This window comes from Alternaria postmessia, assembly GCF_024291825.1.
Source record: "Alternaria postmessia strain BMP 2775 chromosome Unknown scaffold_28, whole genome shotgun sequence".
Lineage (NCBI taxonomy): Eukaryota > Fungi > Ascomycota > Dothideomycetes > Pleosporales > Pleosporaceae > Alternaria > Alternaria postmessia.
The window spans coordinates 88,580-112,777 of record NW_026260101.1 but is presented as its reverse complement, the minus strand read 5'-3'; the positions used below and the strand labels follow the sequence as shown (position 1 = coordinate 112,777).

The 24,198-nt window shown below is 51.3% G+C and overlaps 7 protein-coding genes across 7 annotated transcripts; 3 read left to right on the top strand and 4 right to left on the bottom strand.

The window, feature by feature from the left end:
* Nucleotides 1–161: 161 nt before the first annotated feature.
* On the top strand, nt 162–2,085 carry J4E82_005348 (uncharacterized protein; the record flags this gene model as incomplete). Its single annotated transcript, XM_051731615.1, has 5 exons — nt 162–469; nt 519–743; nt 793–1,803; nt 1,850–1,891; nt 1,953–2,085. The coding sequence occupies 5 exons, from the start codon at nt 162–164 to the stop codon at nt 2,083–2,085; spliced, it is 1,719 nt and encodes a 572-aa protein (XP_051588573.1).
* A 240-nt stretch (nt 2,086–2,325) lies between these two features.
* Nucleotides 2,326–3,124, bottom strand: J4E82_005347 (uncharacterized protein; the record flags this gene model as incomplete). The annotated part of the gene is made up of 2 exons (XM_051731614.1): nt 2,326–2,918; nt 2,971–3,124. 2 exons carry the CDS (start codon nt 3,122–3,124, stop codon nt 2,326–2,328), a joined length of 747 nt encoding a protein of 248 aa, XP_051588572.1.
* Nucleotides 3,125–4,096: 972 nt separating this feature from the next.
* J4E82_005346 (uncharacterized protein) lies at nt 4,097–6,125 on the top strand (the record flags this gene model as incomplete). Its single annotated transcript, XM_051731613.1, has 2 exons — nt 4,097–4,564; nt 4,629–6,125. The coding sequence occupies 2 exons, from the start codon at nt 4,097–4,099 to the stop codon at nt 6,123–6,125; spliced, it is 1,965 nt and encodes a 654-aa protein (XP_051588571.1).
* Nucleotides 6,126–6,299: 174 nt separating this feature from the next.
* On the bottom strand, nt 6,300–11,781 carry J4E82_005345 (uncharacterized protein; the record flags this gene model as incomplete). Its single annotated transcript, XM_051731612.1, has 2 exons — nt 6,300–10,979; nt 11,059–11,781. 2 exons carry the CDS (start codon nt 11,779–11,781, stop codon nt 6,300–6,302), a joined length of 5,403 nt encoding a protein of 1,800 aa, XP_051588570.1.
* Nucleotides 11,782–12,802: 1,021 nt separating this feature from the next.
* J4E82_005344 (uncharacterized protein) lies at nt 12,803–13,060 on the bottom strand (the record flags this gene model as incomplete). Its single annotated transcript, XM_051731611.1, has 2 exons — nt 12,803–12,832; nt 12,881–13,060. 2 exons carry the CDS (start codon nt 13,058–13,060, stop codon nt 12,803–12,805), a joined length of 210 nt encoding a protein of 69 aa, XP_051588569.1.
* A 1,377-nt stretch (nt 13,061–14,437) lies between these two features.
* J4E82_005343 (uncharacterized protein) lies at nt 14,438–15,865 on the top strand (the record flags this gene model as incomplete). The annotated part of the gene is made up of 1 exon (XM_051731610.1): nt 14,438–15,865. One exon carries the CDS (start codon nt 14,438–14,440, stop codon nt 15,863–15,865), a length of 1,428 nt encoding a protein of 475 aa, XP_051588568.1.
* Nucleotides 15,866–18,272: 2,407 nt separating this feature from the next.
* On the bottom strand, nt 18,273–22,813 carry J4E82_005342 (uncharacterized protein; the record flags this gene model as incomplete). The annotated part of the gene is made up of 2 exons (XM_051731609.1): nt 18,273–22,285; nt 22,339–22,813. The coding sequence occupies 2 exons, from the start codon at nt 22,811–22,813 to the stop codon at nt 18,273–18,275; spliced, it is 4,488 nt and encodes a 1,495-aa protein (XP_051588567.1).
* Between the last annotated feature and the right edge of the window lie 1,385 nt (nt 22,814–24,198).

Genomic DNA, 24,198 nt, shown 5'->3' with positions numbered 1-24,198 from the left:
GGACTCTTGAGTGGCCATCTCCATGGTTCACTATCGAACATCTTGAACAGAATGAGCTGCAGACGGGAAGGATGATGATAAGGAAGATGTGGGCTTTATAGAACGAGCTCCAAGTTGGAGTGACGCAGGGTACCTGGTAAGCCTACCGCTCCTGGGTCTATATGCATGCCACCCCACTCTTGTACTACGCTTTTGAGACAGCCGTTTTTTGGGACTTTATCATTCGTGACACATTCTTATCCATCGCCGAAACCCAGTGCGTAGCCACCGCGATGGCAATTGTGGCAGATTCGACCGAAATGGCTTCTGTGCCAGGTACTGTACATTTGGTCGATTTAGACCATAGTATACACGCTCGTCATGCTGGCAACGGAGACATCATCCTCGATCCAGCGCCCTCGAGTGACCCTGATGATCCGCTCAACTGGTCTCCACGCCGCAAGCTCACATCTTCATTATGTACCAATTTGTAAGTGTTCACTGCCACTTATCGAGGATACGGCTGATTCGATGCGAAGGTATACGTGGATGACAGGCATCGCGGTGTCTACTGTATACTCGGTGTTAGTACCATTATCTGAAGCATCAGGCGTCTCCGTATCAACTTTGAACGAAGGGACTGGATACATGTTCCTCTTTCTTGGTTGGGGACTGCTCTTTTGGCAACCTTTTGCGCTGCGATATGGGAAACGTCTTACGTTCCTGATATCAGTCGTTGGAGCCATTGGATGTAGTATTTGGAGGTATATCTCATGTCTGTGCAAGAACTTATTCATAAGCTGACCCCCATAGTGCGTATGTCAAAAGCAATGGCGAATGGATAGCCAGATGCATCGTTATGGGATTCTTTGTCGCACCAGTAGAAGCTCTTCCCGAAATCTCAGTAACCGACGTATACTTCACCCACCAGCGAGGAAAATATATGGGCTTCTACGCTTTCTCCCTAGCGGGAAGCAACTACTTTGCCCCTATCATCTCCGGCTTCATCGCAGAAGGTCAAGGCTGGCAATGGGTGTTCTATTGGCCGGCAATCTTCCTCGCCGTGACGTTAGTCCTCTTGTTTTTTTGCATGGAAGAGACAAACTATACGCGCAAGATCGAGGGGATACCTGTCGCTAGAGACTCTCCAGAGATGGAACCATCCAAGGTTTTGGACCAGGAGAAAGCCGACATAACGACGTCGCCGTCCACTATGAGCGATGACATGCGAGTGTCATCCAAGACTTTTGCTCAAAAGCTATCTCTATGGCAGACATCTCCAGGAGCGAACGTCTTCGAGCGTGCGAAGCGTAGTCTGATATACATTAGCTGGCCTGTTATCTTCTACTCAGGTTTCAGCTACGGTTCATACCTCATTTGGTTTAACGTCTTGAACGCTACTGCTTCCATCATTCTTGGTGGGCCAGGATACAACTTCAAGCCCTCCATGGTCGGTCTAAGTTATGTGTCTTGTTGCATCGGGGTCATTGCCGGGGCGCTGTTCTCTGGGCGCTTCAGCGACTGGCTAACGATCAAATTAGCGCGTAGGAACAATGGTGTCATGGAAGCGGAGCACCGTCTATGGCCTTTCGCAGTGTGCCTAGTAATGGTTCCGGCATTCTTGATACTCTGGGGTGTTGGCGCTGCGCATGGCGTACACTGGTTCGGACTCGTCTTTGCCATGGGATGTGTAGCGTTCACCTCTTCTGTCGGCGTCACAATCAGTGTGAACTACATGATCGATAGTTATCACGATATCAGTGGCGATGCGATTGTGACGGTCATCTTGATTCGCAACACCATGTCCTTCGCCATAAGTTACGGGCAAGTTCTCCAGTGCATCTGAAGGTTCGAAGCTAACGAGAGACAGTATTACTCCATGGCTGACAAACCTCGGGTATCAGAACTGCTTGTAAGTGTCTCTCTATAAACTGCATGTAAGACATACACTGACGTCATAAACCTATCTTCAGCATCTCTGCAGCTTTCGTTGGCATGGCTGCGTCCGCTGTCTTTCTTGTCATGATCAAGTACGGTAAGCGTTTGCGCATCAGAAGTGGTAACAAGTACTACAATATTGTGAACGCCGATAAGGCGGTGAGTTAGAGTCAGATCTTCGCAAACGCGCTTCATGTATCGTATACAAAGCCCAATAGCATAGTCACTTTCGCTGCAGTCGCCGGCATTGAATCTCGTTGGGCTCTAGGTTTCGCGTATTTCAGCGATAACAAAGGTGCTGAAGTGTAGCCGTATGCTTGGTACCGTCACCTCATGAATACACGTGATCTTGTCATTGAAATCTGGTTCATCAAGTCGTAACATTCATTAAATTTACAGGATGGCCTTCTATAGCACTAGCAGCACGAAAAGAGCTATGCCACTAAGCAGACCAGCCGTCCCGTATGGTACACTGACTTCGCCAGCTGCACCAGTGAAAGGCTGTGGTGTACCGGTTGGCATGGCACCAGTGCCCGACGCGCCCGCAGCACCAGCAGTTCCACTGGCGGTTGCAGCTATCCTTCCGTCTACACGAAAGAAGTTTCCTGCGACTGGCGCGCTCACGCCATTCTTCGACATAAACGATTCGATATCGAAACCTATCCGAGCTTGTGCTCCAGCGAATGCCGACGCCTGAATGTTGAGACTGGCGGGTTGCTGGAAAAGCAGCTGTACGTATCGATGCGCGACTGTATCGGTCGCTGGAGGACCTGGAGGAATATACGCTGCTGGGCCCTTTTCTGATGACGCGAGCAGAGTGGCAGCGCCCATAAGTTGTTGCTTTGTTGCCTTGAATCCGGTGTTCATGCAGTGTAATAACACACGTCGCTCGGTGCTCCCGTTCGCTGGTGGGACATCAAGGTCGAGCATCACAAACATGTATGTTTGGCTTGAGTCGATCATAGCGCTGGATAATGCAAGTTGTGGTTGTGTTGCGACAGCTAAACAGGTCAGGAATGATGTCTTGACTAATCGACTCAGCTCGAAACTCACAAGCTTTTGCTAATTGCTGTCCTGCCGTGTTGACCATAGTCGAGTTGAAGATGACTTCGAGTTTGGTGGCGGCCTGTGGCGTAAAGCCAGATGGGACCTGCGCCTGCGCAAGACTGACCAATCCGGCTACGAGTACTGATGTGGAGAAATACATGACGGGTGATTATTGTTTACAAACGAGGATTCGCAGAGGTATGAATGTAAAATGGGGATAACAGTGGATTATAGAGGCGGCCCGAAGTGAGGCTATCAGCCTACATATACCATGTTCATTGAAGTACGCGTCTCCCAGGCATAGTTCCTGAAGCCGTAGCATAGTCTGTCGCAGTCCGCTTAGCGCTGATTGTAGATATCGTGCTTACGTAGGGTGTTCCGCATGTGTATGAAACGGGTACTGCGTGAGAGCTCAGCTGTCACAGCTTGGCAACAACCATGTCCACAATGCCTAAAGCAAAACCAGGATTGTAAGTTTTGGTTTACCACCTAAATTTTTTATTATTGGGAATTACGCCTGAAGGCAACGAGAGTAGCGGCAAGAACGCCCTCAGTCTGATCAGTATATGTCAATCGTGTGCCATGACCTCTCTTCGTCGATTGTCGTCGGCTCTCCAAAGCGCGTCCGAATAGCGCCTTGTGCGAGTACCGTCCAGGATTATAGCGAATCAGGATCAAGTGTGCACGTCGTGAGAGCAATCTGTAGCCTTAGATCGCGCGTCGAGTCACGGACAGAGTACCGGTGATGGTGACGCAGTGAGATTCTTCTGCAGAGCTGTCAACGTTTCGCCAAGGTGTCAACCTCCGAGAATGGAGCGAAGAGACGGACGTAGACGTGTCTGGGAAGCTTCTCAGATTCAGTGGATCACAACGGCGATCCCAGACAGGATGTGACGTAGCATTGATGAGTGGAGAAGAAGCAGCCTCATGTAGCAGAAGCAGTGGGGGGCTTGCAAAACACGCTAGAAACGTCACACGTGAACACGCGTAAAAGACAGTCTGTGCTCCAGCTCATTAGCGTCGATCGCCACATTGCATGGATGCCGCGCGATTAACCATCTCATATGCCTTCAACCATTGCTTGTCGATGATTAGGTCTAGACGGTATCTTTATTGGAACTGCATATCTTTAATGGCAAGCTCCACCCATGATGTTGCACCTTCAGAGGTCACCATCGAAACACCAAAGGTGCATTGGCCACTCTCGTACCGCATACAACCACAACAGCCCAAAGCCTCGTCGCTTCAGTCTTATGGCTTCTCGTCTACTCAAGCTGCACCCAAACCATGGTGGAATCATCGTCTCTACCGAGGCCCTGGAGGCAAAGAAGTCGAGATCCTGTATAGCAAGACCAAAGCGCAATCCGAAACATACGCGAAGCAATTTCTTGATGAGCCAGTCATCGGATTTGATATGGAGTGGCCATGGAATGATTGGAAAAAAGATAATTTGCAAAACAAGATTGGATTGATTCAAATTGCGTCCGAGGACAAAATCGCGCTATTTCATATTGGCTTGCATCCAGGGAAGACGAGTGAAGAGATTATCGCGCCGACACTGAAACGCATTCTCGAGGACCCTAAGATTGGCAAAGTTGGTGTAAGAAACATCCCTGTACGAACTGCATATGAGACATACACTGACTTCATACACGTACCTTTAGGTAAATGTGTTGAAGGCGGACTTCTCGAGGTTGAGCCGTTTCTTTGGACTCAAACCAAAAGGTGCTGTCGAATCGAGCCATCTATACCGTCTTGTGAAGTTTGGCCCTAGGAAACCAGAGTTGGTATCTGTCAAGCTCGTGAGCTTAGCGCACCAAGTTGAAGAGCAGCTCGGTCTGCCCCTGTACAAGGGCGATGTGCGCACGAGTAATTGGAGCAAACCACTGTCAACGGATCAGATCAACTATGCAGCTGGCGATGCATACGCAGGCTTCATGCTCTACAAGTGTATGAATGCAAAGAGGCTTGCCATGAAACCCACGCCGCCATTACCGATCCATGCGGAGAAATATCCGAGTGGCAAGGCATCGAGAGACGACCCAATAATTTTGGATGTCGGAGACGGTACAACTATCACAACAGAAGCTTTCTTCGGCGTCAAACCTGCAAAGAGCGGTGTATCAGGGACTAGCTCTAAAGCACCGAAGAAGATAAAGACTACAAAAAGCAGTGCACAGCCTCTGAATGATCTTACCCAAGCATTATACGAAGAATTAGCTACTCGTCGGGCGTCTCTAGCCGAAACTAGAAAGTTGCAGCCACACCGCATCATCCCTGATACTTTACTGGAATCAATTGCGCGTGCACAGCCTTGCGATACCGAAGGCTTGCTTGCAATAAAGGGCATTGGAAAGATCCAACAGGCAAAGTTCGGCGATGAATGGCTTGAGGTCATCTCACTATTCCTAGCGACAAACGGTATCGAGCCATCAGCCAAAGTCGCAAAGCCGTTACCGTCCAAGTCTGAAAACCAGCCGCCACAAACACCTCACCGCTCGAAGACACGACGGAAAGATATCAGTGATAGCTCTTCAGATTCCTCTCCAGCTTTCGACACTGCACTTACTAGATCACCTCAACTACATACTGGCCTATCTTTTGGAATGGCAGAAACAAAAATTGACGTAGACAACGGCAACAGATCCGATGAAAGCACATCATCCTACGACTCGGATGATACACTTCCATCTCTTGACTTTGGCAGTCCGAGCCGAAGGCGCATAAGCTCCGGTACAAAACGCAAACGCGCCGAGAGTCCAGTAAAATGCGAGATGGAGCAGACACCTCAGCCGTTGCAAACACCTTCAAAGCCGAAAGTGGATCTAACACAGCAACCGACGTTAAACCACGACCTTGCCATTGCGAGCACAGAGGCATCTTCAACGCGAAGCACATCACTATCTCCTGGCTCACGGATCGCTCGTTCAAAGCTCCTGGCCTTGAGCAAACTTGTCATGCGAAAGCTGCCTGCAAGACCTGCTATCGCCCCACCTATCGTAACGGAGCACACACTAGACATGATTATTAGAGCAAGACCGCAGACACAAGAAGATCTGGAACGTATTCCAGGAATAGAGACATTTGTTTTGAGTTGTCAGGAGACGGGGACGAATTTGCTGAAGAACATAGTCAAGTTTGTGCCACCTCGGCCACCATGAGAGGTTGTCGGTTAACACGATGAAATGCAACGAGATGAAACAATGAGATGGAGCTTCGTGATGTACTGACAAGATGACATTTTTAGTAGACTTTCTACCCCAACGTCTATTTTAGCAAGAACGCTAATGTTCAGAGTATTGACAGAATGAAAGCGATACAATGATCTCGTAAACTTATGCCCACATAGCTCTGAACTTGGTGTCAAAGTCTTCCTTTAGAGCTTTGAACGCCTTTAGTACGTTCAACAAGCCCTCGCCTTCTTCCCAAGCCGGCGGCTCCTTCTTCTCGTCATCATCCTCAGCGTCCCAACTCTCTTCGACTTCAGATTCGCTGGAGGAGCTACCCATCTCATCCTCCCACGACTCTTCGACCTTCTTCTTGAGCTTCTTCTTGGGCTGGATCGTCAACTCCTGCTTGACGGGACCCTTGTTTGACGAAGCAGTCGTGGCTGCGCTGGCCTCTGTCGCGGTGTCGCTTGGTAACATCTTGTCTTCCCTGTTCTCTTCTTCATCGTCACCACCACCACGGACGTCGATGAAGTCGAGATCAGACTCTGTTGCCAGACCCAAGAAGCTCGACAAACTCGTAGTGATAGTAGCGAGTGTCATACTCAGATCGTTCAAGACGAACCATACATCTCCACGACGAATCTTGTTGGCCGTGATAAGAGCGTTGACGTCACCGTGCTGGAAGAAATCGTACAGATAAGCATTCAACGGGAGATCAGAGTCTTCAGGGTAAAGACCGACGTGGGGTACGACAGCTTCTTCGAGGAAGACACCAGAACGACTAGTACTGCACAGATCGTGGATAGACTCGAACTTGTCGTCGTACCCTGAAAGAGCAACGAATGTAGAACGAGCCTTCACGTTCTGGTCCCGAGCCTTCTCAGATTTTGAGGAGGCATCGCCACCAACCGTAACATCTGTCAATGGCAGAGTGTTGTCCGGCTCTTGAACATGTTGGTCGACAAAAGTGCGCACGTAAGCTGTGAAGATATCGAGGGTAGTCTTGTTGTGACGGCGCAATACGTTCGCAGCGTGCTCTGGCATTGAAGGTAGAAACACAAGCGAGGGGCTCTTCTTGACTATCTCGCGTACGTACTCTTCATCAGCCTGTCGACAATGACGCCGACCGAACAGGTGCGACATCGTGAGCATGAGTTCGCGTAGAACTGCCTCTTTGTTCGTGTCAATCTTGGCGCAAAGCTCGTGGAAGTATCCGTCCTTTAGCAGCGCGTGGAAAGCAAAGGATGAATTTTCTGTGAAGTAGAGATGCGACACGGCACCTGCGAAATTCAAAGGTACACCCTGAGCGTCCAAAAGATGTTGTCTCCGAAGATATTCGATCGAGAAGCGCAAATGATGTAGGACTGTCATCTTCGCGTCCTCTCCGCCAAGGTAGAGTCGTGGCTGTGAGAGCAAGGAATTGACGCAGCGGACGGCGAATGGCGCATTCTCAGACGAGTTCAGCAGTGTAAACAAACGCAGTACCAGAGTTGTCGTGATGGGGAAGTGTCCGTTGAGATCAGGTAGCCTGGAGCTGATGAGTTTATGTATCTTGCTCAGAGACACTCCATGGAAAACGACATTTCCAAGCATGTCGAAGCCTCGACGACCGGCACGACCAGCGGCCTGACGGAAGTTTAGTGCTGTCAAGAAGACCGAGTCTCCCGAAAAGACCACAGTCTTACAAGGCATGTTGATACCGAGCGCAAGTGTGCCGGTCGCAATCACCACACGCAGATATCCCTTTCGGAACAACATCTCGACGCAATACCTGTACTTTCGGTTCATACCAGCATGATGAACGCCGATACCACGCATGAGACCATCGATAAGCCATTCCTCAACTCCGCGGTAACGTAGCTCTTTTGCGTGTACAGCGAACTCTTCTTGTGACAGCTTCTTGTGGTCTGCGAAGTGGAATCCATCGAGAGGTTTGTTTGGATCAAATGAGGCAAAGGCGCTAACTTCAACGTTGGCAGCCTCTTTCATTTGATCCTGCTTGGTCATGCCCTTGGAGGCGTCTCCACGAAGACCTTGCTTCTCTCGTCTCGCGACCTCTTTTTTCCAGTCCTCCCACTGTTGCAACTTGATCTTCCATTTTGGGCTTGTCTCCTTCCAGGCGACCTCAGCATCTACGAGTTGCTTCATAAGCGTTTGGCACATTTTCTCGCAGATCGCACGATCATAGTTGAAGATAATACCCGGAAGTGCATCTTGCTGTTGTAGATCAGCGAGTAGAGGAAGTATGCTGGAGATATCGTGACTGATTTCCATGCCCAGTTCATCCAGCTGCCCCTCGTTGTCTGCACCGTCGTCTGTGGCATCCTCACTCGTCTGATGCTCTTGTAAGCCAGACAATGACTTGCTGAGATCCTTGCGGACTTCAGCAAAAGGCGACTTATCGTCCGCCATCCAAGCAGTTAGAAGCTTCTTGAGGCCAGCCTGCCAGTTGATTATGTCCGCCTTCTTGATAACTGTAGGCAGGATTGAGGAGGGATCCAGAGACTTATCCACCGGGTATTCGGCTGTCTGGTAATTGGTCATGCTCTGCCATAGGGTAAGGCAGTCTCGTGCTTCGAGAGACAGATCGCTGGGCAGTCCGCGAGTGCGATTGATCAAACTAGCTACAGGATGAAGGAAGGCGAAGTCCGTGTGCTCGTCTAAACCAAGCTGCGCAAACGAACGGTTGCTCGGAAGCGGCAGGTAGCTGGCTGCATTGCGTTTGGCGGGTGGGGTATACACAAACTTTCGAAGGTCAGAATACCTGTGCGGATGTTGCACCATGACTAATTCGTTCCCAGCAGCTTTTTGTGTGGCTGACAGCCAGTCGTTGAAAGATTCTGCATTGCCGATAGTAGCAGAGAGAGCGATGATAGGGCAAGGAGCCATGAGGAGCAGTTGCTCCCAGATTAGACCGTCTTCGGCCTGACCAATGCAGTGGACTTCATCGAAGATAATCCACTTGACCCTCTCGGACCAACTTTTTGCGTTACTGGGGGCCAGCAACATGATTTGCAAGATATGGGGAACTGTCACAAGAATTTGGCATCCAGTGGGGTTGTTAATCCTGTAGTCTCGAGTATGAATACCCCATACGGACTGACTGTACTTGTAGTTCTTTGAAAATCGTGCCTGGATCTCTGCAGCGATTTGGTTGACTAAAGCTTTGGTGGGAGCAACGTATACAAGAACGTCGTCGTTGTTTGCTTCCAAGACTTGCTTCATGGCGTAGAACGAGATGAATGTCTTACCCGCTGAAGTCGGCGCGATGACAAGCAGACTGCGACGTGCATCAATCTCGTCTAGCACACGTCGCTGCCACGCATCTGGCTCGAAGGGTACACGGGAGTCTGGTGCCGAATCGATTGTACGGTCGAAGTATGGTCCACAATGAAGAAGCTGGAACTCCTCTGGGGAAAGGGTCAAGGCCAAGTCCGATACGACAGTCTCGTCCAAGACAAACTTGAAAGGCAACTTCCGGTCGCCTTGTTCTGCTGGAACTTGTAGCGTTGGTAGCTTCAAGCGCTCCACTGTTATAGAAAGGCACTTCGCAATCGTCTTGCTCACAGTTGGGTAATTGCAAAGAGTTCGTGCAGTGTCGAACAAAAGTGCGGCGACGTATAGGCCCTTCTCTTTGGCACCGTCGCGGCAGAAACGTACCCACATCTCCAAAAGAACGTTCAGCATGTACATGCGAACGTCTGGACCAATTACTTGACGCTGAGCCTCATTGCGGTCGGCCAGATATTGCCTGGCTTTGTTGTATCTTGAGGCCAAGTCAACTTGCTTCTCGAGGCCTGCGCATGAGACTGTCCAGGCTTGATACCATTGTTTCGCATTCTCTTCGTCTTTGCGCTTGGAGCTGGCGGCGATGTTGGCAAGCATTGCCTCTTTCGATGCGTTGATATTCTTGGTGCTCTGTCTTGACACTTGCTTCGGCCGCTTGTTCTCGACTGCCTGGGTTGGCGTCATGGATTTCACCTGGCCTGCTTTTGACTTGTCGCCGAGCGTAATAGTCTCTGGATCTAGTACTTTGCCAACAGCATTCGTCAGGCTGGCGGCATACGACGTCATCTCAGCCATGAAGAACTGGTTTCGCCGGAGAGCCTTCTTTGCTATCTTGGGGTCTTTTTCGACGACAACCTTTGCTTTTTGGTTTAGTGACCTCTGATTATGCCAATGCGTGACCTCGCGGAAGATGTTAGCAGTAGTGGTATCTGCCTTACCCCCTGACTTCGATACGTCTAGTTTGATTGGGGACAAATGTGGGTCGAAAATGCTATTCGAGAAAGGTAGAACCTTGTACGCAGAAACCTCCTCATCATTACCGTTGGCTGCAGTAGAGTCGTCACTCGCTGCTGAAGAAGCTTTTGGCTGAGACGGGAGATCATGAGCATCCAAAGCTGCTGTGGCCTTGAGCAGGGTCTGTAGGTGTTCGCTAGGTTCCGTTGTGGGGTTGCGGGCACATGACGCGAGAAGCCGTCCGTCGATGAGATCTGCAAGATCGCAATCTGGATGGCCCTTGAAGGCCTCTGCCCATGCCGGACTACCAATGAACTTGCGTGCCTCGCAACAGAAATCCAAGATGAAAGACTTGACCTCATCCGGAATTTCACAATGCTTGATGATACGATCAGACAGAGGAAGCTCTGAAAGTAATGCTGCATGTTGCAACAACACGGACGAGAGGTCAGCATTCGAAGCTGCCAGTTTCGAAGCTACTAATACTGTCAAGTATTCGCGCTCAGTCAGAAGTTGATCGCAAGACGTCCTGATGGTCTGCAAGAAGCCGCGCATATGCGATAGATCGACAACATCAGTCAATCTTTTGTTTGTATGAGGTTCCTAAACGAGATGATCAGCAAAGAAACATGGCAAAGGTAGCACCATCCGGAGGATATTAATAGTGCTGCAGGCCACTTACGGCTGATGAGACATCAAGTGTCATTGAACGAGCATGCTCGAGAACAGTGGTAATGACCTTGGTGTCGGCCCACTCCAATCCGTTTACCAGCGCAGCACTGTACCCCCGCTGCATCATGCTATATATGAATGTGCGGAAAGAAGTCTTGTAATCTTGCTGCCGCTGCTGCTTATCGCGGTCTTCGCCCTGGAGTGAGTCGAGGTCCTTTTGTAGGATCAATCTCTTACGGATATCAGTGAACGAGGCTCCATCATGACACAAGACGAAGTAAATGTCTGTGGCACGTAGGTACTCCGCAAACGCTTCTGAGGATATTGATGGGAAGGCATTGATCTCAATCTCCGGGACAACGTCTGGTAAATTGACCTTGAGATGACGAATGATAGCTGCTCGTGCAAGCAGGTATTTTTCGCTGATTTCTGGTGATGCATCCTGGGGTACGCAAAGATCTTGATGTTCGTCGAAGAAAGCAATGTGGAAATTGCAGGCTCGAGAAACGAGGCCTTGTAGGAACTTCTCAACAGCGTATGACGCGTGCAGTAATTGATATCCAGGATCGAAATCGATGTGTGGGTCGCTAAAGCACTGAAGCAAGAGTGATTCGCCGTGTACGAGGAACCGCTCACTACCTGCGAAGTCGCCAACCAGGTCGACCCGGCGGCTGTAGAGATTTGAGTACCATTGGAGGATTTGCTCCTCAGTACCCTGGTTGTTGGCAGCCATGCTGGGTGGTCTGCAAGAGGGTGAAGGATGGGCGGTGGTCAGAGGGGTGGTGAAAGAATGTTTGTCCCCTCAATCGTCTAGATAGTGGGAGGTGCCTGTAAGTGGGTAGCCGCTGGTGGCGGATAGTGGGACTGTCGATCCTGTGCCAAGTCCCAGAAGAGCTTTGCGGTTTAGCTCGAATGACTGATGTTTCTTCTGCCTCGGTTGGTGTCTGACGCAACCGGTGAAAGAGATGTAAGATTGATAAACTGTTGAATGTAAACACGTACGTCGGATGTGATGTACGTACTGTCAACTGGAGTCGAGTGGAGCCAGAGGTCTGGATTCTGCGGATTTGGAAAAGCCGAAAAGCCTGACGCGACTAGTGCGCGCTAATGGGGGGGTAAGCGAGCCGGAAGGTAGCACCAGCGTCAATAACCCGCGGTTGTCGCTATCGGGACCTAAGTCTGGACAGTAGACTGGGTGGAGCCTGAATGTACGCGTGTAGTCCATTGTATCTCGACTGTAACACACTGCGCTGTAGTCGTTGCAGTGTCTTGCCAACATAACGGCAAGTGGTACATCACAGCTGTGTGCAGAAAAACAAAGACTTATCAAAACTAGCGTGACTTTTGCTTCGGAGGAAACAGGCTCGTGAGGACTGTATCTGCAATGGCCATACAAGTCGAGAGTTTTGCGCCTATACATGCATATTGTTTCAAGACATGCAGCAGCCTGCAAGGAGCATCCGAACGCCTCCATGACGCTGCGTAGACTGACCGGCATACATTCGAATAAGCTACGGCACCTTGTTTGCTTCGAAGCCCATCGCATGTGAAGAGAAATGCTCGACTGAACACATACATGGGTATGCAAGACCAGAACACTTGGAGAAGACAAGCTGAGATCGTGCCGATCCAATGTAACATGGTGGGTGCTGTACAGATAAAAGCAAGTCTTGCTTCTGTTCAAGTGAGGTCAGACGCTGCCGAATTCCGTGTAGAGTTATGTACTCACCAGAACTACCCCACTACCCCAGAATTCAGATCTCTAGTGGAGCAAGGAATTCGAGCTTGGCATATGGTTAGCTATATCTGGCATGTCTTACAATCTAGCTTACCGAGACGAGACGGTTCCAGTGCGCTGGACTAGGTGGGGGCTGGGGTGGAGGAGAAGGCGGATCGTCTCTTGAGCGATCTTGCGTCGGTGTAGACATGGATGAGCTTGTTAGGACATGAGCAGAGCGTGAATTGACAAGCTCGAAGACGTTATCCACCGAGGGACCCATAGTGATGCCCATGGTAGCTGTGTGGTGATTTTGGAAGATGGTTGAAAAGTAGTAGTATCGCGGAATGAAGAGTGAGGATTCAAATATGGTAGTCTAGGAACTATCTTGCTGAGAGAGTGAGGACTTTTGTGGAGGACAAAACACTAACGCAGTCTCGACATTAAATAGTCTAGGACAAGGTTTTGCTACACTCCCAATCGAACACCACAAGGGCTCGTCTAGTGGCTTACAGGGGCGAATGTCTAGTTGGCAGATCCAAAGAGCCAGGCAAAAGACAATCAGAATCGCAGCGGCCCGTCCGCGGATAGACGGGTGGCGTCAGGAAGGACTAAGTCTAAATTGTCATGCTGGAATGAGATGCTGGTTTGGTAGACAGGGAGTACAAGCGGCGAATGAGTGCCTTGGCCGAGCAGGAGAAGGCAGGAGTTGAGTGTGGAAGACGACATTTTGAACGGCGGTAAACAACGTGTCGACGGGTGAGAGCACGGCGAGCGACAGTCGACTGATTGTGTGACAACGGAGGACAGGGTTGAGTACTGCTTGCGATTCATCAGGCGTCGGGGAAGACGATCCGGAGCCGCACGAGTTGTCGTGCAAGGTGCCTGGGGGAGATTGCTTTCCCTCAAGAAGTAGGGTTTTGAAATGGCGGTCTACAAGCCATGATGTCAGCATGGATACGCGAGTACTTCCATTCGACCCAAGGCTTGACTAGACGCCTCGTATTTCAGCTACCACAAACTTCTGTTGGTTCGTAGAGCTGCGTGCTTTCCCGTGCTTGGACTTGGAAACGATCAGCAGGTGACGAGGCTGCGATGTTTGTCTATTCTCTCGAGTGAAGCAAACGGCTGGCCAGTCAACATGGCCTCACTGCAGAGTGTTGATCAAGAGGTGCCAACGTGGATAGACGCAGCTTCGGAGGAGTCGTCTATCGGTGTGAAGGTCAAGCTGAGGGTGACGACAGGACAGGCAGGCGCGCTCGGACACGATGGCGCGCGCGCCAAGCCCAACGCGAGCCCTGGAGCACCGCGACTTCCTTTGTGGTAGACTCACTCTGTCTGCGCCAATCCAGCCCTGCCTCGGCCGTGTAATTCACCAGCTGTTGCCTGTACCAGCCCATCCAACACATACGCCAGAGCCAAAAGCGACAGACGCCGCAACTCCGCGACACGGCCCACCACTTTCGCATGCGCGCGTCCGGAATGTGCTTCACTGGGTCGTAGGGCTAGCAATCACATCCGCCGTCTCTGCGTCACCCGGCTGGTGATACCCTCGCCGCCCTCCCATCGGCCCTCTTCGCCCATTCCGCTTCATTAGACTCAGCGCGCCCGCAGTCCGACAGCCCCACCGGCTCCAGCTCACAACTCGCACATCGCACTGCGCCCCGCCAACATGTCTTCGGTCTGGAACCCCGACAATGTACGAGACGTGGCCGAATCTGTGGGCATCGCCTCACTCGCCGACAATGTGGTAGAAGAGCTGGCACGCGACGTTGACTTCCGTTTGGCCCAAGTGCTGGAGGAAGCTCTCAAGTTCATGCGACACGGGAAGCGGACGACACTGAGCACACAGGACATATCCAATGCCTTGAAGGTGCTCAATGTGGAGCCTCTCTACGGCTACGAATCTACCCGTCCGCTGCGCTTCGGCGAGGCTTCGCTGGGCCCTGGCCAGCCTTTGTACTATGTCGAGGATGAAGAAGTCGATTTCGAGAAGCTCATCAACGCCCCACTGCCCAAGGTCCCACGAGAGATCACCTTCACCGCACACTGGCTCGCTGTGGAAGGTGTTCAGCCTTCAATACCTCAGAACCCAAACACAAATACAGGCGATCTCCTGCCCAAGGGCCCCAACGCAAATCCACATCTGGCTGCTGCCAATGGCCTGGACAACGTCAACGTCAAGCCGCTGGTCAAACACGTCTTGTCCAAAGAATCCCAAGAGCTGTTCAACAAGCTTTCAGGCGCCCTCATCGACGAAACCAACATCGAGTGGCAGAATGCAGCACTCGCAGCCATCTCGACAGAGCCTGGCATCCACCAGTTGACAACATACCTGCTCAGCTTTATAGCCGAAAAGGTCACACACAACATGAAAAACCTATTCATATTGACGCAGATGATGCGCGCTGCAGAGGCCTTGCTGAAGAACCAGGCCATCTACCTCGATCCGTACGTCGCATATATGGTACCACCCATCCTAACATGCTGCACTGGCGGCAAAGTAGGACCAGCAAACCCAGCACCATCCAACGCTTCTTCGGAAACACTCAACGGGGTTATGCCCGACCACAACCGCGCTACCCAAGATGCCTTCTATCTGCGAACTCTTGCAGCGCATCTACTCAAAGATATCTGTAGGAAGCACGCGTCGTCGAATCAAGGACTCAAGTCACGGATTGCGCGCACCTGTCTCAAGCAATTCATGGACCCCGACAAGTCGGTTGGGACGCACTTTGGTGCACTACAAGCACTCCTCTTGGTCCTGGGTGCCGGCGACGCACTAAGGGGGCTCATCTTACCCAACATTAAGATGTACAATGATGACTTCCTTTCTAAAAAGCTCGCCGACGAAAGTACAAGGCACGACGCCGAGATTCTTCTTGCAGTGCTTGTGGGCTCCTTCCCAGCTCTGGTACCCAAGAGCATGAGAGAGAAGAAACAGAGAGAGCAACAGCAAGGAACATACAACGCGCCAGATCTCGATGACCTCCGGGAACAACTGGTCAACAAGGTCGGCAATCTTGTAGCTGCGCATATGATTCAGAAGGGAATGGACCTGGAGGTACAGGAGATTTTGCGGAAGGACTTTGATATTTGAGATATTTAGGACACAACAATATCGGGCATTGCTACTGGCGTTTAGGATAGGGTGCTCGCTTGGATGATACCATTTGCCCCGAGACAAAGCGTTCACGAGGGCTTGAATTCAACCCGCCATCTTCATCAAAGCATCGTTCATATGTTCAAGCATCTTTACTGCGCATCCAGATTCTCGTCGTTCTACATCTACTGACTACATGACGCATCCCTTATGCGACACTCACCCCTCTCTCTCTCCCCTGCCTTGTGTAAGGCAACAATAGCGACTCATCACCACCATCGTCGTCCGTCCATCTCCCTATCTGCGCAGCAACAGCACTAACAGCGCCATCTACAAACCCTACGCCTTCATCGATCCAACTCTTGCTCTTCTCAACTAGACCACTTCCAGTAAATGAAGGATTAAAGTCAGACTGTGGCTGCCTCCGACCCGTCAGAGGTGCTGTGCCCGCTTCCAAGGCTTCTATATCAGCAATATCAAGCTCAAACGTCTCACTGCTATGGTCGTTGGTGCGACTCGGCGCCGGAGATACTGATCTTGACACTGGGGTTGAAGTCGCAGTCTTGGTGGCGAAGAAGGCTGCTCGTTCAGTTTTCCACTCCGAAGAAGTACGCTTTACTAGTACGCCGCCTGTACCTGGTTGAAGGGGGCCGTTGGGAGATGGATCTAGGAAAGGATTCACTGGCGATGAGGCCACGGACGGAGTCGGAGAGTGCCGAGCGCGGACTGTTGGAGTAGGCGGATGGTTGGATCGTGGGTTTGCTGATGGTGGGGAGGGTATGCGGCGATGAAAAGTGTGTGTGCGATCTCGAGCTTCGGTGTGAATTGGCTGGCTCCGCGGACGGTTGAACTGAGATGTCCTGTTTCGGGGTCTGTACTTCATCTCAATGTTCTCACCAATATGCCCGTTGTTTCCCAAATACGAGAATGGGACCTGGGCTGCCGACGTGACAGCGCTATCACTGTCCATGTCCATATTCGTTGTCGTGTCAACCCATGTCTCGTCGCTACCGCCATGTCGATGCGCGTACTTGCTCACTTTGTCAATCGGTCTCTTCTCTTCACCCATGCTCTTTGCTCTCCTCTTCCTGGTTGTTTTTCCCTTGTTTGTTATACTCCTCATGTCCATCCACGCATTAACCACCCAAACCATAACTGCCCACACGACTCCTAGTACCATGATAGCCAGCGTACCAACGAAGAGTAACTTGTAGCCTGTGGGTAGGTACGACAGTTCGTAGTCCATTCGGCTCATAATGTCCGAATGATACGGGCTCTTGTTGTGCCGAACAGAATCTTGATATTGCAGTGGATTCGAGGTTTGTGCTGATATAGCTGTATGCGGTACGATCTCTTCTGGATAGAGAAATCCCGGAGGCGAGATGCGGGGGTATTTCGAGTGGCGGGGTGGTGGAGGTGCAGATGTCAGTAGCATCATCGGTACTGTTGACGTTACGTCATGGGAAGGTCGAAGTGAATGGGGACTTGAGGGTGAAGCGTTGTCAACATGTAGTGCGTAGCGTATACCAGGTATAATACCTTGTATTTGAGGGATAAGAAAGTGGCGGGTAACGTGCACGTCAGGTGTGGCAGATGGCCAGTTGAAGGCTGAACTACTGCGGTACGAGTCTGTTGTCTTGGACGGCGATGACTCCTTCGCTGCGCCATTGGTAGTATCCAAGGTATCATCCGCAGTTGCAGCCTCACTCCCATGTTGCTTGCGTATTGTGGTAGTGACAGTATGTACTTTTCTGCGATCTTGCGCCGCCGGTGCCATGATACGATAGAATGTAGGTTGCAGATAGGTGCACTACTAAGAAAGAATGTAGATGAAATTGTGCGGCTAATTGTAACGATGCAAAGAGCAGGTAGCTAAGATCACGAGAGAGTTTACAAGACGGGCAGCAGCCATGGAAACAATGCAGAACAATGTCTCAAAGGGAGTTTCTAGAATGAGCAGTCGTGAAGCAGAAATGTCATACATCAACGATTCAACAAAGAAAATTGATCCATAGAGTGGCATAACAACAGCATCAGTTCACAAGTCATAGATTTTTGAAACACGAATATGCGGTGACGTTGTAATAAAAGACTAGGATTATGTATGTACTATGTGAAGATGTCGCGCAGGTGGAGTGCTGGTAGGAAAGCAAACGCCGCCCAATGGGATATCCAAAATGTAAATCTATGATGCATGATGGAGAATGCTTTTAAACAAGATGATGTGGTATCGCAAGGAACACGTAGTACCATGAGAAGCGTAAACAATGTCGATGCAGCCAAGGCCGCGGCGGGATTGTATACTGCATCTCTCAAGCAGAGTGCGGGTCATAAAGTACCCACAAGTAAAAAGGTTGTCGTAAGACCGTAGCATAATATACATGTCGAGCTCCAAGCAGGGCGCTTATCTGCGGTTGAAGTTGAGGTACTTTGCAGCAACGAAAAGGATAACCAAGTTGCTAGCAATGAATGCAGCAAAGATACCTAGATCCCTCCACCTGTTGCTGAACTCGTACCCGAGCGGCTGGTAGAACTCGTCGCCGACCTTGTAGGCGCAGTAGTTGCAGGCGGAGGTGGCATTGTCGAGGATATAACCAGGCGCGCCGTTGGAGAAGAAGTCACTCATGTACGATCCGCAGTCCTGGCCCTGTGGGGCGTTGAACTGGTTGTACTCGCCGGGTGTACATTGGACAGAGAGGTCGTGGAGTTCCGTGACAACCATGCCACCAATGAGGCGGGTGAACGGGTTAAGCTCGTAGAGCCACACGCGCCAAAACTTGGGAATCTGGGGCTTAGGGATCGTGACACCACAGAAGAGGGCGAAGATGATGATGATAAAAGGGTTGACGTAGGAAGCGATGAATGGAGATGGTGTCAGTGCAGCAATCGCCTGAGCCAAAGTGACGGAGAAGACCTCTGTGATGAGCACAATGAAGAATTGGTATCCGGCGCGGGAGCTGTCCGAGTTCAATCCGGGAATGTAGTAAAGCGGAAGGAAGAAGCAGACAGCGCAGAGGACGCTGTACGGCATCTCGGCAACAACCATAGACAAGGCGAAGGGGAACGTCTTGTATGCCTTGGACATTTGCTCGCGGAAAGAGATCATACGCTGGATGGCGTACTTGGGTTCGACCTGAGCGAGAATCAGGGCAGGCAGAACGGTGACCTGGAAGATGATGAAGACGCGGTATTGCAGAGATGCTCGAGAGTCGTCAAGCTGGAGGTACATGAGACCTGTGAGCAGAGCGATGATGACGTGGTTGAAGAGACGAGTGAAACCATAGTTGGGAGTACGCCAGAAAGAGAGATTCTGGCGTTTGATAACCTGCTTGATCTGGTAAGACAGTGGTGTAGCGTACTCCTGCTGGTCAACTGGTTCGGCAGAACCAACGGCAGCCATGCGCTCTTCCTTGACCTCAACAATGTGGCGCTTGACCTCGGCAAATTCTTCAGAATCCCGCCAGACATCAGCCCAGTCCTTGTCGCCGATACGAGGAGCAGAACCAGCACCAACAGCATCGAGCATCCACTCAGCGGGGTTGGCATCGGGTGGACAGTCAGCACCGTGACGATGGAAGTACCCTAGGAGAACGTGGGCGTCCTTGCCAATGTCACCGAAGTAGACACATTGACCACCCCTTTGGAGGAGTAACAGACGGTCGAAGTTCTCAAAGAGAGCAGAGTTAGGCTGATGGATTGTGCACAAGATGGCTTGACCGGCGGCGGCAAGTTTGCGAAGGAAACGAACAATGTTGAAAGCGCTCTGCGAGTCGAGACCGGAGGTAGGCTCGTCCAAGAAAAGCAGGAGCTCAGGCTTGGCCGCGAGCTCGACACCGATAGTGACACGTTTGCGTTGTTCGACAGCAAGTCCACTTTCAGGATCACCAATGATAGCGTCTGCGATATCTTCCATTTCCAACAAGGCGATGACCTCCTCGACGTAGGCGTACTTCTCAGCTTGAGGAGTCTCGTACGGTTGTCGCAAGTCAGCAGAGAAGCGGAGTGCCTCGCGGACCGTTGTAGCAGGCTCGTGAACGTCAAGCTGTTCAGCGTAGGCAGTTCCTCGCTGGAAGGCAATACCGGGAACCTTTCCATCAACAAGCTTGTCACCACTGATGACACCAATATTCTTGCGGTTAGCTAGCACATCGAGAAGCGTGGTCTTTCCAGCACCAGAAGCACCCATGAGGGCTGTCAGTTGGCCGGGCTTGACATATCCGTAGATGTTGTTGAGCAGACGGAGCTCTCCGCTAGGGACAGGAACGTCGTAGCAAAGATCCTCCCAAGTGAGAACAGCCTTAGAAGCAATGTTGAGGTCCGAGCCCTGGTCGCTGCTGTCTTCCTTGCGGTTACGCTTGTCGCGCTTCTCTTGCAACTTGGCATTCAATTCCTTGAGTTCCTTGTTCTCCTTAACGAAGAAGGTGACGGTACGTCCACCAGCACCCCACTTGACGAACTCTCCGAGGAAGGCGTTGGCGAGAAGGAATCCGACGATGAGGGCGACCATGATACCATAGTGCATCCAGAGGTCTGAAGGATCCCATGAGAAGGATGTCTTGATGTAGTTGGTACCAGATACGATGGGGTTACCAGCTTCACTACCAGGCAGAGTGCAAACCTGGGCGTCAAGGTTGTCGTAGCCAGGTCCAGAAGGAACCAGAGAACTACCGGCACAAGTCAAATCCAGGCGGCTGAACTCGTTCATCATGAGAGCAGAGAATCCCAATCCCAAAGCGTTGATGTAGAAGATCCACCGAAGCCAGACTTGCTCGGACTGCCACTGGATAAGATAACCGGAGGTGAGTACGAACAGTGTTATAATCGTAGCAGCTAGACGGATTGCAACATCGAAGTCTGGACAAAGACATCCAACCGTTCGGAAGAACAGTGTCATAGCCAGATATCCAGTGATGATGACCAATGCGAATGTGAAGAAAGCTCCAGCATCTCGCACCAGGTTCGTCATAAAGTATACAATGATGGAGAAGACTAGAATCTGCACGGATGCAAACAGTAGATCAACACCAATCTGTGCTATCCAAAGGGCTGACGGTCGGTGGAATGTAAAGGCGCGATGTTTGTTAATAATGGGTCTGCCTAACATAGTGGATGCCAATTCGGAGAAAGCCTGGAAAGCGTTGAAGAGGAGAGCAATGAAGAGCACACCACCACGGGTGAAAGCACCTGCGGAGGTATCAGGAAGGTCGAGCCACACGGTACCGGTGATGATAGCAATAGAGATGGAAGTAATCCAAGAGACAACAAGGGCGAACTTGTCCTGCCATTTGAGCAAGAACTGGCGCTTGGCCAAAGCCCAGACCTGGAGATAGAACGGAATCGAGTAAACGGACTTCTGGGGCGCGTGGCGTTTTGATTCCTTGACGGCAAGCTGGAAGTCGTCATAGACATGCTTCTCCTGATCCATCTGTGCCTTGTAGGCTACCATTTCGGCATCGAGCCTAGCCGCGGTCTCGGATTGCTTGAAAGCTTCAGCAAGCGCTTCAGGGGTAGAAGGAACATCCTTCTCGCTCATGCCGGGCTTGAACTCGCGCTCAAAAGGATCTGTGCAACCAGTGAGGTAGTCGGGGGTTGTCTGACGGGGCTTCTCCAAGAAGCCGAGACCCTCGAAATACGCGCGAGCTTCTTGGGCAGGTCCAAAGTATACTTGTCGGCCACTGTCGATGACCATGACCTTGTCGAAGCACTTGTAGATGTTCTCGGAAGCCTGGTAGAGGGATACGAAAGTTGTGGTCTTGTAGATGTTTGTCAGCACCCTAAGCGAACGCGCATAGTCGACAGCAGTCGAGGCATCCAATCCTCTTGTAGAGTTGTCCCAGCTCATCAGAGAAGCACCAGTGATCATGGTCTCGGCAATCGAAACACGCTTCCTCTCTCCTCCACTGACACCACGAACGAAGGGGTTGCCGACAATAGTGTTGCGGGTGTGCTCAATGTTGAACATCTTGAGCATGAGGTCAATGACCTTCTCCTTGAAGTCTTGTCTGGAGAGTCCGGCCGGGCGCTTTCCTGGTACCTTGGTCTCTAGCGCGAAATCAAGTGTTTGTCCGACGGTGAGGGTAGGGTGATGGTTCTCGTCCTCCTCGCAGTATACAGCCTCTCCTCGATATCTCTTCTCAAAGAAGTCTGCATCGAATGGACCGTATAATACGTTTCCGTCTACCTTTGTGTATCCGTATCGCTGGTTGCTGATGACCTTGAGGAATGTAGTACATCCACTTCCTGGCTTGCCTAGAACCAGCACCATCTCGCCAGGCTTAACAACACCCTTGAAGTCTTTCAGGATGTCGAACTCCTTGCCCTTCTTGCCGAGGCCGAGGATGCTGGCGGCGGTTTCGAAGACATTGAAGAATGATACGAAGGCGTCGGGGAAGGTCTTGACGTAGTTCTTTACACCACCTATGGGACAATTAGCACGTGTTTCCAATGCAGATGATGCAAGGTAACCATACCGATACCGCTGACGGTGAGACCGTCCCACACAACACCAATACGCTTCGACTTGATGCCTGCTGCCTCTTCCTCATCTTTACCACCACGCAGAGTGGCTTCGAGATCGAAAGGCTCATCCGAGGACTCGGAGCCCTCAACAGTGGCCTTTTCTACGTCTGTGACGACGTCGCCTTTGCGACTCTGCTTGCTCTGTACGCGACTCAATCGGCGCGAAATGTTGCTAGCACGAGAGAGCTCTTTTGATAGTTCGGCAAAGTCAGCCTCGGCACGTTGGATGTCGACCCCACCCGTAACATTGCTGAAACCCTTTTCGTTGTTTGCCGAATTGCGCGCAGTGCTGTCGGTAATGGACGCAGTCCTGACGCTGGCGTCATCACGGTGAGTATGGTTGCGATTGGGGTGAATTGCCTCAAAGGTGGTGCCTTCGGTGTGCTCTTGGATCTGTGTATGCTGGGGAGCGCTGGCGTTATCCATGGCTGCGACTGCGGTACAGGGCGCACCCTGCGTTTCACTTGAACGGTTGCGAACCGGTGCGGACAGAGGCGGTGTCTCACACTTCTGCAGGCCCGGAAAAGAAGCGAATTATAAGGAACGTATGGAGATGTCGAACAAGAAAAGCAAACGAACAACAGAAGGGCGCCGAGGGATGTCGCAACGGCTAAATAAAATAAGAAAACAGTACACGACTCGGAGATAAGAGCAACTAGTTCCGAAAGGAGTCAAGGGCACAATCCTGCAGAGATGGCGCCGGGTGCGGCTAGGGTAGATCTCTTATTGTCGCAGCTATCAGGCCGCGGGTCTGCAACAAGTAAGTTTGATGTCCCATCATTCTTCAGCGGACTTGTTCGCACGGAGATAGTCGTGTGTATCATAACGCGCAATCCACTCACTCCGCTACACCTTGATCGACGGCACAGTCATTTTGCATGCAATTCGGTTAGATTCCGCCATGCATGACGCTGAGATCTCTGGGCAGACGCGAGAAAGCACCGCTGTACCAACGCTATGCGGCTCAGCGCCGGGAATGGTTGCTAGTGGGAATATCTGTATACCAGCTCGCCGACGTCATGGTGCAACAAACTCAGTAGGTGAAGCCTCGGGCGCAGAGACTACAAACATGGCTCATAGTGATGCCTCGCGCGCGCAGTTGTTGAGGAGGATCAAACGAGAACAATCTCGTGGAGTAGCTTGACTCCGCTAGGCGTGATTGCTTGCCTGCTTTTTGCTCCACTTGTCTCCACAGCGAGTTTGTAAGCCTTCTGCATTCAGCGCCTTGGCTCCGACCCCTTCACTCCGCCGTTGCACACCAACGGGCCGACACCACCTGCGTCCGCCCTTTCCACGTTGGTCTCCATCCCGTTAGGAACAGGAGTCGTCGCGGTCACCATGTTCCCATGCGACCGGTAACCTAGAACAGTGCCCGATTCCTCGTCCTCCTTGGACTCCCCACTTTCTGAACACTCGACGACTCGACTCCCAGCATCGATCGCTCAGCCCTAGGGGTACGTCTCGACTGCACGTTGCCCTATCTTGGCGTCGGTGTTCCGCCGCGGGCTACCGGCAACTACTTCGGCAACCCGACTACGCCCTTTTTCGACTCATTCTCGCTCATTCTAGACGCCAGCATGAATCTTCGATGCATCTCAACCTTCTGATCTGCAGCAAGGGCCCTGTCATGGTTGCATCGCACACAACGGCTCACACCGACTCATATCAATTGTCGCTGCCTATGCCAATTCCTATCTTGGTCCAGAATTAACGTGTCTTCACCGCGCTTTTTTCCGACTTGAACAATTTCGCTTCAGCCGCACCGACTAATTTTAGACCGCTTGTTGCTTTCCAGATCCGACACCGGTTCC